General features: G+C 43.3%; 1 protein-coding gene across 1 annotated transcript; it reads right to left on the bottom strand.

Moving 5' to 3' along the window:
• Nucleotides 1-287: 287 nt before the first annotated feature.
• On the bottom strand, nucleotides 288-2,228 carry LOC110926426 (probable arabinose 5-phosphate isomerase). The gene is made up of 3 exons (XM_022170193.2): nucleotides 1,383-2,228; nucleotides 787-1,010; nucleotides 288-710 (listed from the first exon to the last, which is right to left on the bottom strand). Exons 1-3 carry the CDS (start codon nucleotides 2,031-2,033, stop codon nucleotides 554-556), a joined length of 1,032 nt encoding a protein of 343 aa, XP_022025885.1. The 5' UTR covers nucleotides 2,034-2,228; the 3' UTR covers nucleotides 288-553.
• Nucleotides 2,229-14,690: the final 12,462 nt, after the last annotated feature.

Genomic DNA, 14,690 nt, shown 5'->3' with positions numbered 1-14,690 from the left:
ATCACATGCCTGTGATGTGGCTGTGCTGTAGTGTTTTGTTACTTTCTCATTAATATGATAATAATTTGCATACATGTGCACCAAGTTCTAAAATAACCAATTACAACCCTTGTCCCTTCTTAATCCCTAAATTTAAATCCTCATACACCAATCAATGTTAGCTTTATGATTGCAAGCATACCACCTAGAAAGAGTTCTATTTTGTTCAAATAGAGAGGAGCGCGTTCAATACAAAATCATTTTATGCGAAAAACCTTAAAAACCATATAGACATTCTACACAATGTATAACACATAAAGCAGTACACACGTATATTTATATGGTTCTCGCAATTCTTTTAGCATAAAGATAAGCAGCGTACAACCACCAAAAAGCAACACGAGCCTTATACATAAACAATATTGATCTACATGGGATAACATACAATCCTAGGGGAACAATGAAAAAATGAAGCGAATAGTAATACAACCGTTATGATGTATATGATGAACATGAATAATCTTTCTTATAGGCTACACAGTAAAACCGTAACAGAAATGAACCGATAGCAGCTTCAAAGACCGGCAGACACCAGTCCATGCAGCGTCACAATACCTATCAATGTGTTATCTTCATTAATCACAGGCAAGAATTGAACAGGGGATGGAGGAGCCTCCATCTTCTGCATTGCTTCAACCGCCATTCTTTCTGCAGTTATAGTTCTCGGGTTCCTGTTATTATTTGTAATGTCGTTTAAACCGGAATCAAAGCAACAAGAAAAGATGGAATCTAGTGAAAATTGAATACCTGTTGCACATTTCACCGACGGTGAGTTTGAAGATGCCCTCTTTGCTGGCTTTGAGTGTTCGCCTGAGATCGCCATCGGTGAATGTGCCAATGAGGTGGTAATCATCATCAATCACCAGAAGGCACCCGCATCCTTTACTTGTAAGCTCGACTAATTGATCCATTATTAGATCCCCTTCTTTACAAACTGGAAGTTCTTCTTGCTTCTTCATTACATCCTTCACCTGCAAATCCATATTTATCGTATACTCATTAGTGCTATCAACATTTAAAGGTCTATAGGAAAACATGACGTATTAGTTGTACAACTAAGAAAAACCTTCAAATCAATGAAAAGTATAAACCAGTTTGATCTAAAACATGGATTACTGTTTAAAAGCAAAAAAAAAAAAAAGAACCGAATCGAATTTGACTACATGAAACCAGATCTAACCCAATTCTCAAAAACTAGCTAATCACAGGTGGGGAAATAACCTAAAAATTTAAAACCCAACCCACTGTAGTTTCATAATCAAGAACCCAAGTTCAAGATCAAATCTTTCCCACATCACCAATAAAAAAATATCATAAAAACACAAAAAAAACCAAACCCTAACCTTAAAGATCAAACTCTTGCCAATCCGTCCAGCAGGATGATTCGCAGCATACCCTTCTTTCGTCAAACACTTTGCATCCATCATCGCAATCGCCACCGTACACCCAAACACCATCTGAATCGCCGTAGAAGTCGTCGGCGCCAAATCAAACGGACACAATTCCCGTTCCAACGGCAAATGCACATTCAAATCACACAACCCCATCAACGAATTCCCTTCAACCGACGTAACCGATATCAAAAACGCCCCTTTCGCTCTCGCACACGGCACCAACCTTAACAATTCTTCCGTGTTCCCACTCTTGCTGAACATAACTAACACATCCTGTTCGGTTAATATCCCAATGTCGCCGTGAAGAGCGTCTGTTGGGGATAAGAATTGGGATTTGATGCCTAAAGAGACGAGGGTTTGTGAAATGTTTTTGGAAACGAAACCGGATTTGCCGACGCCGGTGATGAAGATGGTGCCGGTGGAGTTTAAGAGGGTTTGGGTGAATAAGTGGGCTTGAGAATGGTCGAGTTTGTCGAAGAAGTTGTTGAGGTATTTTTGTTGGGATTTGAAGAGGGTTTTGAGTTTGATTGGGTCGACGAGATTGGGTTGTTGTTGTTTTTGTGACGGTGGGTCTGATAGGAAATGTGGGAGAGATCCCATGGTTTTGGGGTTTGGTGAGTGGTGATTGGTGGTGATTGGGTTGCCGGAGATGTTTTCCGGTGGTGGTGAATTGTGGGTGTTGAGGGATAGCGAAAAACGCGGTGACAGACAGGGAATAAATGGATTGATGGAGAGGTTATGCACCGACAGTTTATTTTTGTGAATGAGTTGTGAGTTTTGGCCCTTGGTTTATCTTACATGTTACACCTTTGGTATTAACAAGATTTTATATTACTTTCTGAAGAAACACTGACCTATACAGTGGTTTTGGACTAGGACTTCAATGATTAGTGACCCGCACGCTTGGCTGCAAAACAGAAACACCGTTAGGACTCGTTATAGGAATGGGGTTATTCCTGTAACCACCCTCCGGCGTGAGAATAAGTCTCGGTTTATGGGAGTAAAAGAAATTAAGGGGAGGAAGTTATGTGAGAGCAAGATGATCATACCTTATACGTTTACCTTTATTTATAAGTTTTCCATTAGGGTTTCCCCTAACCTAGGATATATTCCGATAAGTTAGAGATTTACATGATCTTCCCAAAAAGTTGGAGATTTGGTTGTGTAACTTCCATGCAGATATGGAAGGTTCTAGAATAATCATTTACATTTATATTAAAATAATAGGTTGTAACCGGGTCGGGTTGACCGTTGCGAGTCACACCTCGTCATGTCCCCCCAGTCCGAGTTCATGGAATGAAATCCATTAGCTCGGACTAAGAGGGAAAAAAGGAAAAGTTATTATACTATGTTTATTGCCAAATACGTTGGGCTTAGTGCCGTTACGTTTTTGGGGAAATGATGGGAAAAAGATAGGATGTGACAGCTGGGTCATCATTGAGATGACAACTGTTTTTACCCTGTTTGGACACGTATTTCCGCCCGTACGTCTTTTTTGAATTTGAAAAGTTGCTTTTGTGTATAAATAACACCTCTATACGTGAGAGTTCAAACCTCTTTCCCCCAAATCGTTCTCTTATCATTCTTTTCAAAAAATGGCCTCGAAACCTAGTGAATCGTCTTCTTCTGCCGCCGCCACTACCGACGTGCTGTTCTGCAAGTGGGGCGTAACGTCGTACAACAACCTTGTTCAAGATTACGGTATTCGGGCCGAATGGAACCCTGTACTGCCGTCCAAAACGGATACTGCATTCCCCTTGAAGACGGGTAAAATCACGTTGTTTAGTGATTTCTTCAAGTTCTGTAATTTCCGGTTGCCCGCTACCAAGTTTCTCAAATTAGTGCTTGACTTTTACCGTATCCACATTTCTCAATTACATCCTCTTGGCCTGGTGAAACTCCGCCAGTTCGAATTTGCCTGTATTGCCCTAGGTCATATTCCGGAACTGGTTGTGTTTAGGGCTTTCTTCGTGCTTGTGTGGAAATCCCCTTTTTTCACCTTCGATCGGCGAGATACTGATGTGTCCTGCCTTAGGGACATTCCTACCAGTTCTAGGGATAAAGAATGGAAGAAAAAGTTTTTCTATATTGATGCCTCTGTTATCCCTGGTGAAATGCATTGGATGGAAAAGGGGCCAAAAGACAAGGTCAAAGATGAAGGTCCTTCAGAGGACGCATATGTATCGAACGCTTTGTACACGAAAATGTGTGGCCGTCCCTTCGAGTGTACAGTTATCCCTGAAGGTGCTTTGGTGATGGCCGGTATGAGTTTGTTATGGCGAGATATCCGGCGATACCCCTCGTTTCAAAGGGATGATGCAGGTATGTTTGACTACCCTTGGTTATATTTGTCTTTAATTTCGAAAATGACCTATATGCATTCCGCAGGGGAATGGAGTATGTTTGATTTTGTTGATCCCCCGCGGCACTTGGCGTTAAAACCTGCTGACCGCGTGCTGGATGAAGGGGAGCTGGACGTGCTAGGGATGCACCTTGAACAGTTTATTTTACCCGCTGTACCAGCGGATCCGGCTTCATACATTTCCCCCCCTATCAACTCCTTCAACTACCAGTGCTCCTGTGGTGGAGAAGAAAATTGCTCGGATAAAGCTTACCGGAAAGAAACATACGACGACTAATGCTGCTGTTGTTTCTACTGAGGTAACCACCTCTCTTGGGCAGGTTGTTTCACTGTCCGCCGGCCTCACTAGCCCTGGACGTGCCCTGAAAAAGAGGAAAACGTTCGTTGTTCCTACCCTAAGTGCCTTCGAGGCGATACAAGCTGCTCATGCTTTTCCAACAGGTATAAATTAACCGACTTAGCACGCCGTTATAGGTGGAAAATTTCCTGGTGCTAAACCCCCGCCTTTTTGTTATGCAGGTACCTCTGCGGGAGTACCTCCTATGGGTGTTGCACCAACGCTCATGTCAACTACGCCGTTGTCAGTGCCCAGCTCCAGTCTTAGCGTATCCACGAACCCCAAAACTTCGGCTTCCGATACTGCTGCTATTAGCTGTGCCATGCCGCTTCTTACTCCTACGTTATCGGTGGCTGTGACTATTGATCCTATTGCTACACCACGGACGTGTGGCGTTGATACATCTTTGTCTGACTCGCCCATAGGCATTTTTTCCGATGCGGGCAAAAATGTTACTGCCGTGTCAGTGGCACAGGAGGTGACCAGCCTTGGTGGTGCAACTGCTAGTGATGGTGGGGGGTCAAGCAGCGGCATTGCTGATGACGGTGTCCGTCTGATTGATGACCTGTTCTTACCAACCGTTCGCTGGGATCCCAATGCTCAAGACAAACGCTATCAGCCACACTGGAAAATCGCGGAATCTTCAAGGCCAATTTTCCCCCCTGTGGTTCAACACTGGGTTGAGCGGGCGTATCCCCCTGCCGAGGCGGCGTATGTAGAGGGTTTGAACAATGAAGATCTGATGAATTCTTCGATATCTGATTCTGTGAGCCTACCACGAAGGCTGATTGAAATTCGTCGTAGGTGGATGCATGATAACACCCAACTTCACCAGGCGCGGGCTACTATTCAAGAGCTGAGCGATGACAAGCACCGCTTGGAGAGTCAATTTCAAACTGTGGGGTTAAGGGAAGCCAGGTATCTGTCGGAGAAAAACAAGGCTGAGGAAGATTTGAAGAGGGTTACTGCCCATCTTGCTGAAGAACGGATTATGTGGGCCCGCGATATGGCGGAGAAAGATCGAGTGTTAGCTCAAGCTAAGAATATACAAGAAGAGCTGGAGCGTAAGCCCATAGCGGAGGCCCAAAAGGTGAGACTCGAGTTATCGGCACAATTGGAAAAATTCCGTGTTGACACTGATTTTGTGTCTCAGGTTCAGGAACGGTACCAAGGCTTGACAGCCGAAGTAGAGGCTTCCCATACCAAAGTCCGGCTTCTTCAGGCGGAGCTGGAAGAGCGAGAGGGGAAGGTCAAGGAGCTGCAGGACCATTGCGATTCGCTTGTCACTCAGAATAGCAAACTTGCTGCATCATCGACATCTCAGTTGAAGGAGGTGGAAAATGCGTTGGCACAATCTAACGCTGAAGTGGATGATTTGACTAGCCAGCTGGCGGCTGTTCGTGGTGACAGGAATTGGTTGATAACCAACGGGCTGGTGGGGGCGTTTGAGTACTTACGCGAGTCGTCCCCCTTTACCAGTTTGATTGATCGCTTATCTGCGGCTGCTTATCAATCCGGGCATCATGATGGTGTGTATAAGGGCTATATGGATTGCCATCAGTTAGATAAGATATCGCTAGACTTTCATGCTGTCAAGAGTAAACTTCAAACTGATATGGCGAATGCCCTAGAAGCGGCATACACCGAGCCGCTGCCTGGTTATGGCGATTTGATGGACAAAGTCAATGAGGATGGGATAGAGTCGCTACGTTTGATGCTGGACCCCGCGGAGGAGTCTGAAGAAGAATGATAACTTTGTTTATTTGTTACTTGTTATGTACTTTTGTTGCCTTGCAAATGACACTATTTGACTTGGGTTTAGTGCCCATATATGTTTTGATTTGACAGCCGTTTTAATGCTAATGTCATAATTTCTGACACCGCCGTATTTTGAAAATATGGCCCTGTGACGTGTAATGATTATTTTCTATTAATGCATCCAACGTCATCACTGTCAAAACTTTTTTAATCTTTCTATAAATTTGCCTCCCTTTTCCTTATTTGATAGTTTGGACCAGATGGAGATAAAACGGTATAGGCAAAGGCTCACCGAAATTTTCCGAGTGCTTGATGCTGCCGACGGTTTGCTCCAGTTACAATATCCGGTAACAAGGTCAATGCTTCGGAGGAGGAGACCAGTTCCCAATGTTGTTCCGGCCCGTGCTAATCGGGCATGTCAGAGCATTGTCATCGAGGACCCTCGGCCGGTGGATCCCGGAGTGCCTCCTTATCGGCGGACGTCCTAACGGGTCTTATTCCGGTGGATCATGATCAACGATACCGCCTGACGTACCAACGTCGCTCTGGTGATCACCCTAAAAAGCAACAGATGGACGGGTCAGGTATGGTGGTTCCGGTGGTTGGTGATGAATCATCTGGCAACTTGGCAGTTGATCCAGCTGCATTTGTTGATGATGGTGTGGTGGTGCATACCCCTGCAGTGGTGATGGCACCTAACTTCCATCAGTAGATATTTTGAACATGTTCTGTATTTTGGTTCCCATGTCTTGGTTTTTAACGACAGGGACAAGTACTTGGTTTTGTTTGAGATAGGTTATGTGTATGTAAGAATGCCTATCTGTTTTGTGGCGGTGTATGTATCTATTACCAAGATACCCGCTGTAAGCGCTTTATTTGTTAACCCTATGACATATGCAAGTGAAAGTATTTCGTGTTTAAGGGTGTTGTTTGTATTTTTACCGTTTTATGCATTCGTTGTGCGATGGTAACTTAAAACAAAATTAAATGTTTTTTATTAAACTTGGACTGAAGTAAAAACGAAAAGACACCGCTGAGGGTGAGTTACAATTCTGAACTGCGAAAAACTGTTAACTCTTGCTGTTAGGAGCAAGGTTTTACAGGTAGCATTTTCTTAACTGGGCGATGTTCCAACTGCGTGGTACTGGTGTGCCATCTAGTCTAGATAGGCGATAGGCCCCTTTGCCCAGATATTCTTGGACGACATAAGGGCCTTCCCAGTTTGGGCCCAGCTTACCCGAAGGTTCCATCCTGCTTGCTTTGTTGTCACGCATGACGTAATCTCCTGCTTTGAAGTTCTGTTTGGCCACTCACTTGTTATAATACTTTTCTAATGCTTTCTTGTATTTTGCTTCGCTGATGGCGGCTGCCTCGCGCCTTTCTTCCAATAGGTCCAGGCCTTCCCTTAGAGATCTGTCATTGTCATCGCCTGTGTTGAGACGGCGTAGTGACGGTAATCCCGCTTCAGCGGGTATCATTGCTTCCGCTCCATAGGTTAGGCTGAACGGGGTTTCGTTGTTGCTGGTTTTGGGCATTGTTCTATGTGCCCAGAGGACATTTGGCAATTCTTCCACCCAGGAGCTTCCTTCGTGTCCTAGTCGTTTCTTGATGCCATCCAGCAAACTTCTGTTTGTCCGCTCTACCTGGCCATTTCCTTGCGGGTGTGCGACCGACGTGAAGATCTGTTGGATGTGGAGATTTGTGCACCATTCCTGGAAAATTCTGTCTGTGAATTGTGTTCCATTATCACTCACCAAGTAGAGTGGTAATCCGAACCTACACACTATGTGTTCCCAGAGGAATTTTTTGGCGTTGTCCGCCGTTATCTTGGCCAAAGGCTTGGCTTCCACCCATTTGGTGAAGTAATCAACCGCCACAATCAGGTACTTTAACTTTCCGGGGGCTGGCGGGAAAGGTCCTACGATATCCACGGCCCATTTCTGGAAAGGCCACGCCGCTGTCACCGGCACTAGGCTGTTTTTAGGCCTTATTGTTTGAGGAGCGAATTTCTGGCAGCTGCGGCATTTTCGTAGTTCCATTACGGCGTCTTCGTGCATCCCTGGCCAGTAATACCCCGCGCTATGGATTTTGGCTACTACTGCTCGAGGTCCGGCGTGTATACCGCACAAACCCGCATGGATCTCGCTGATGAGGTACTTTGCCTTTGTTGGGGAAACACATCGCAGCAAGGGGCCCAGGTAAGATTTTCGGTATAGGACACCATTGTTGATTTCGTACTGCAGCGCTTTCGTTTGTATCTTCTGTGCTTCGCCCTTGGCGGGAGGTAACTCCCCTGTCTCAAGGAAACGTAAAATCGGAGTGTACCAGCAAGGGTCTTCCATTGTAACGGCGGAGACATTCCGTGGTTCGATTGAGGGTGTCTGCAGCGTTTCGACTTTGACTTCCTTTTCCATACCTGAGGTGGCGAGTTTGCTGAGAGCGTCTGCTATCTGATTCTTGCCTCTATGTACATGGTTGAGCGTGACGTTGTCGAAAGAAGCCATGAGTTCTTTTGTCTTCTCCAAGTATTTCGCCATTGATTCATCCTTGGCTTCATACGTCTCGTTTACCTGGTTGTTGACCAGCAGCGAGTCAACGTACGCGTCTACCCTTGCGGCCCCCATGGATTTTGCCATCCTTAGACCTGCTAGTAGTGCTTCGTACTCCGCTTCATTATTAGAACATTCGAAATCGAAACGTAAAGCGTACATCAGCCTGATTGCATCTGGACTTATCAGCATTAAGCCGGCGCCAGATCCCTTTCCGCTAGATGATCCATCAGTGTATAGCTTCCAAGTCTGCCGGGCAGTGCTGGATTCCGGGATGTCCTGGACGACTGGGTCCACAATAGCTTCTCCTTCCGGTATTTCGGCCAGAAAATCAGCAATCACTTGCCCCTTAACTGCCGTTCGCTTGTGATATTCAATATCCAAGGCGCCGAGTTCAATAGCCCACTTGGCCAGCCTGCCGCTTTGTCATTCTCCTCCTTGACCACTGGCGGGCCTTGCTTGATGTCTCGTACTAAGTGTGCCAACTTACCTGACTTCACAAAGTATTCGATCTGCTTCTTAAGCTGAAAACAGTCGTTGGTGTCATGCCCGCTTCCTTTGTGGTACTCGCAGTATTTACTCGTATCCTTGTTAGGGTTGTCTTTCAACGGCTTTGGTGGATTAAGCCTGAGGTTTTCTGAGGCTAGAATTTCAGCCGGTGTCTTGCTTAAGTTGGGATATTCAGACTGAGGTTTCGACGGCTCGTTCCTTGAATAGGAGTTTCGGTGCCTGTCGTATCGCGAGTCTTTGTCGTTTCTCTGGTATCGGTCCCCCCTATTTTTGCTTTTGGATCCCCGGTGATCTTTTTCCTCCTGATTCTTTAGGGCTTCTTTCTTCCTATTGGCTGCGTGACTGGCTGCTACCGCCTTCTCTTGTATAACGTATACTTTGGCTATTCGAAGTATTTCGTCTATGGTTGGGGGTACACCATCCCTTCCATGCAGCGTTCTCAATAGCTTATCGTCGTTGACTCCCTGGAGGAAAGCTCCACAAGCCAGATCATTCTTCACGCCTGGGATCGCCAAGCTTTCTTTGTTAAACCTGATAATAAAATTTTCTACCGTCTCATTGTCCCGACGACGGATGTGGAGGAGTTCGTTTCTATCTTTCGTATGTCGGCGCTGCTGACTAAACTGTAAGATAAACTTTGATTCCAAATCTTCAAAGCTGTCTATTTCGCCTGTGGGCAGACTGTCCCACCAAACTCGGGCCGCTCCCACTAGAGTTTGTACGAACATTTTGCACCATAGGGGCATGGACCAACAGGCCACTTCGCCGGCGCTCTTGAATAAGTTGAGATGATCATCCGGATCGGCGAGACCATCGTACTTGCCGACCGTTTGGGGCATTTTGGGTTTTTCCTTGATAGGAGCCTCGGCGATCCTACGAGTGAATTTGGACCGGAACGTCGCGTCTACCGGCTTGTACGGTTTGGTAAGTTCATCTTCTTCCACATTTACCGGCTGTGCCGGTGGAGCGTCCGTACCCGGGGCAGGTCCCCCTATTGGGTTGGAGTTTCCCAATGGGGTTACCCGGGGCCTGACCGCGTTTCCTCTGTCGTACATGGGCTCAGTCGGAGCTTGGGTATACATTGGTTGTGGAGTTGGGACATTCCACCATGGCGGCATGTAAGCCGCGTATGGCGATTGAGTGCTTCCTTGCGCGGTTCCCTGGAGAGGGTACGCCGAACCCCCGTATGAGGGTAAATACCCATAAGGGGGTGCGTAACAATACCCCGAGAAGTATACTTGGTTTCCTGGTGTGACAGGGGCATTCATTACCCCGGCTGGCATGATGACCGGCTGGTGCGGCGGGGTAGACAATGCCGCCGTGAGCGCCGCTGAGTATAGCGGCGACATTGAATTGGAAACCAGCGGCTGATAGTATTGAGGCATACTAATCTCTGACACGACGGTGCTGGGGCTCGCCGATGTAATGACAGGGGTGGAGAAGAGGCGTGAGGCCTGTGCATTAGTCGTTGTTGCCGGGGTGAACATATTACTGCTAGCTCCCCCCAGCTCCCTTGACTGTAGTTGTGAGGGCATATAGAGAAACGGACTCGTAACCACAGTCTAGGAAGAGACGGTGGTGATGTTGTCAAAGCCTGGAGGTGGACCCTCTGCCTCAAACTCCGGATCCAGCGACCTCGTAACGGCTGGGGAAGACTGTGGTACGGTACCGAGGCTCGCCCCCAACGTCAAATTATTGTTTATCACCATTTGATCTGCCACGTTCTGATCACTTGCCATGAGGTTCTGTCACTAAATAGGTCCCACGGATGGCGCCAATGAAGAAACACTGACCTATATAGTGGTTTCGGACTAGGACTTCAATGATTAGTGACCCGAACGCTTGGCTGCAAAACAGAAACACCGTTAGGACTCGTTACAGGAATGGGTTATTCCTGTAACCACCCTCCGGCGTGAGAATAAGTCTCGGTTTATGGGAGTAAAAGAAATTAAGGGGAGGAAGTTATGTGAGAGCAAGATGATCATACCTTATACGTTTACCTTTATTTATAGGTTTTCCATTAGGGTTTCCCCTAACCTAGGATATATTCCGATAAGTTAGAGATTTACATGATCTTCCCAAAAAGTTGGAGATTTGGTTGTGTAACTTCCATGCAGATATGGAAGGTTCTAGAATAATCATTTACATTTATATTAAAATAATAGGTTGTAACCGGGTCGGGTTGACCGTTGCGGGTCACACCTCGTCACTTTCCTTCATAAGTATTTGTGTGCTCGGCATTCTAGCCATAGCTCGGTAGTAGAGACTCTTACCTTTTGGAGAAAAGGTCATGGTTCGATCCTGACATCAAGTGTAATTTAGTATTTATTGTGTAGTTTAGGGTTATGAGTAGGAACGATATAATCTTTGTCATATAACAAAGTATCTGTTTACTTTATTGGTTTTTTTAATCTATTTAAATTTAGAGAATTAGACTCGTTTATTTTATGTTGTAGATTTATTAGTACAAATCATTAGCCTCTCAAACTGTTATCACAGACTCGTAGTTTAGTATATTTATAGTATCGTCGTATAGGTGTAAACGAGTCATACTACTTAAATTGATGTTTTAAAAGTTTGAATCAAATCAAACTTAAATGAGTTTGAGCTCGACCCTAATAATTTGTAACCCAAAGATAAATTAATTGAACTGTTATTAGATTTTATATTACAACGATTAGGTTCTCTACAAATATTTTAAGATATTGATAAAGTGACAACGTTAGTATCATTTACTTTTTTATTGTTGAGTAGTTTGTTTCCATGTGATCATAATCAAGATCACTGTTTGATTTTGTGTGTATGTGGTTAACTAGAACTTGTTAGTTTGAATTTCTTTATAATCATTTGTCCAAGAACATTATGGATGTGTTTAATTATTCACTTCTTGTGTTGTTTGAAAAACGAACCTTGATAGCCATACAATTGTACCATTTCCAACTTTAGATAACTTATTAGGAAAATGAACAAAACTATAAAATGGGATTTAGGGTTTATTATTTACGGAGTTTTTGATTATTATTAAATGAAAAGAACTATGTTCTTGGAACCATTGGTTCAATTTATCGTCTTTGATTAATCAATCGTTCTTGAGTCATTTGATTGTACGCGAAACTGCATCATTATGTATATGTAGAGATTAGCATTTTTGTTTCATTGTGAGTTACTTGTTACTTTTATCAAACCAAAACTTGAACTGATCACTTATTATTGTCCTGTATGTTAGTGTTATGTGCATTCTTGTTACTTTTTAGTTGCACATTGTTAAACTCTAATAGCAAAAGAGTCAGAAAGCTATGGTTCCAAACTCCATGAAAAACTCTAAAACATCTAAATATCATTTCTAAACCCGTACTGGTAAAAACCATCACCATAAACAAATTTATTATATACTATACACAAAATATTACGAAAATGCAGCGATTAAATGTCATTTATAACACTTAATGGTTTAAATTGATTGATGATATTTTGGTAGGTAGATGTTGATGCATTGGCCAGTTGTTAAGGGTGTACTTACTTTGGACCTAGTTTGTGTCGGTCATGATCATTGCATTTTTGCTTTAGTCGGTTCATGTTTGTATGGTTAGGTCCAGCACCCCGCTAGCTTGTTTTTACAATAAATTTATTGTTGTTAAAACAAGTTGGGATAATTTTTTTTTCTAGAAGAGCATTTTAGACTGTTGATTTTTATGTTAAAACAAGTTGGAATATTTTTTTTTCTAGAAGAGCATTTTAGACTGTTGACTTTTATAAAAATGGAACCACGTGCACTGGCGCTGTGTACACTCCCCTCCCCCCTCCATGCTCAAAACCTACAAAAGTGTTGCCACCTGTGACCCTGCCTGCTAAATCGGCTATCTCCATGCCCCTTGTCAGGAGTGCTACTGCCGGTCTAACCATCTCAAGTTCAAGACCAGTAGTCACAAATACGTTACATGATTTTCAACATGTATTAAAACATGTGTTCTGTGTGTCTATATACATACTAAAATAAATTAAGAACTTATAAAACTAATAATAGAAGTAGAAAATAACTAACATTTGATATTGCACCCATGTATAAAATGGATTAAATCACAAAATTCATACTTTCTGGTTTTTAAAACTATTGTTATGTTTCCAAGACTTGTGAATGTGAAAGCAAATGTGAATATGTCCAATTTTCTTCTTTTCGAATAGAGAATGCTTCAAAGCTTTAACAAATTAATCAAGATATATAAATCTTGTAAATTGATCAGCTTATGTGAGTCAGATATCACTTTCGACGGTTCTTAAATTTTTATTGAACCTCTCATGTATGTCTACATACATAATAAATGAGCAATTTGAGCATTGACAAACCACCATAAACAAATGTTCATGATGCCTAACCACAATTGATAAGAGTTATGCATCAACACACTATTGATATTTAGGTTGGAGTTATGTGACATATAAAAGATGTCGCTTACAAGACTGAAAAGCGATATCAATTGTTGATGTTGCATTGACAGACGACTAACCAACCACAATCATAGATGTGGGATAATTTAATTTAGTTACATAATTATGAGAAACTCAATCTTCTTTTCAATTTACAATTATGAAATCAATAAGCAAATGTCTGGTGAAACAAATTATGAAGTATTTGACAAATATGACTGCACCAGAAACTTTTGTTTATCCCACATCGATAGAGAAACACAATGTGTTCTTTTTTATAAGAAGAGAAAGGTATATGATTGTCGCCGGGCTTGGTAACGCGAGCCTGTGACTCAAGTGAGGGCTTTAAAGCGGGATGGACTGTGTTTGAGCCCAGATTGGTTGGGTCAAGTTGGTGCAATATCTGGCTTGCCCGTTCCAAGTTTGGAGTTGGGCCATGTGGTTTAGGCGAAGGCCTGGGCTACTTGGCTCCTAAAGTTGAGGGCAATGCGTTAGGCTGGTTTCACAGAGCTGCGAGAACCTCACGCTCTAGACAGTGGAAGGATTACATGTCGGTGCACCCTTGGCTCAGTTAACCATCTGGGTTCCTTCTAATGAACTCCCACTTTTTAACATAATTTTTTTTCATATGTTATTATGTTACCAACTAAAACAAACACAGCTAATGCAAAAGGCCATCTATCTGTATTCTGCAATCTGCATTTCTGCTAGAGAATGAGAGACCCACAGCAAGGAGTATTTATTCCTGTATCTAAAGAGGTTCATTCGTTTAGGCTCATCTCATTCCGGTATCTTGTGTTTATGGAGTTTTTGGTCTTTGTTTTCTTGTTTCGCTTGCAGCCAGCAACTTGCCAGGATATCTTTGGAGAACCAATAATATACGAGTAACTTTAGAGAAAAGTTATATTTGTGATAAAATCGCATTTAACAAATTTGTTATCAACGAAAAAATGTTTAGATCGATCGTAGGTAATTCCGCCATGACCTAATCCATTATAACAAGAAATATTAGACTAGTTATTATTGTATTTAAAAGGTATCTATCTCAAACGCTGCCTGGCACATTTGAACCGAAACTAGATTTGATCTATTACCATTATACAATCAGACCCCTGTCACTAGAGAATAGAGATGGACAAAAGAAACAGGTTTAGATTTCCAAACTGGTTCGTATCCCGGCCCGATTTGCACTACCAAACCAGTTCAACTTGACCCAAACCACCAATTTGTATACCGGTTTCCCCTCTGGTCACCCAAATGGTTACAACCAGAACCGTTTAGAGCCAAAACAGTTTCAACCCAACAAGGGCTTTTTT

This window comes from Helianthus annuus, chromosome 17, assembly GCF_002127325.2.
Source record: "Helianthus annuus cultivar XRQ/B chromosome 17, HanXRQr2.0-SUNRISE, whole genome shotgun sequence".
NCBI lineage: Eukaryota > Viridiplantae > Streptophyta > Magnoliopsida > Asterales > Asteraceae > Helianthus > Helianthus annuus.
Note: the sequence above shows the minus strand (reverse complement) of the source record. Positions and strands in the feature narration are given on the sequence as shown.

Bases quoted from the DNA above. Each gene is read 5' to 3' on its own strand.
- LOC110926426 (XM_022170193.2), bottom strand. From the start codon at position 2,033: ATGGGATCTCTCCCACATTTCCTATCAGACCCACCGTCACAAAAACAA. The intron at 1,011-1,382 runs GTTAGGGTTTGG...ATGGATTTGCAG, and splicing joins GCAAGAGTTTGATCTTTAAG to GTGAAGGATGTAATGAAGAA. The intron at 711-786 runs GTATTCAATTTT...AAATAATAACAG, and splicing joins GTCGGTGAAATGTGCAACAG to GAACCCGAGAACTATAACTG.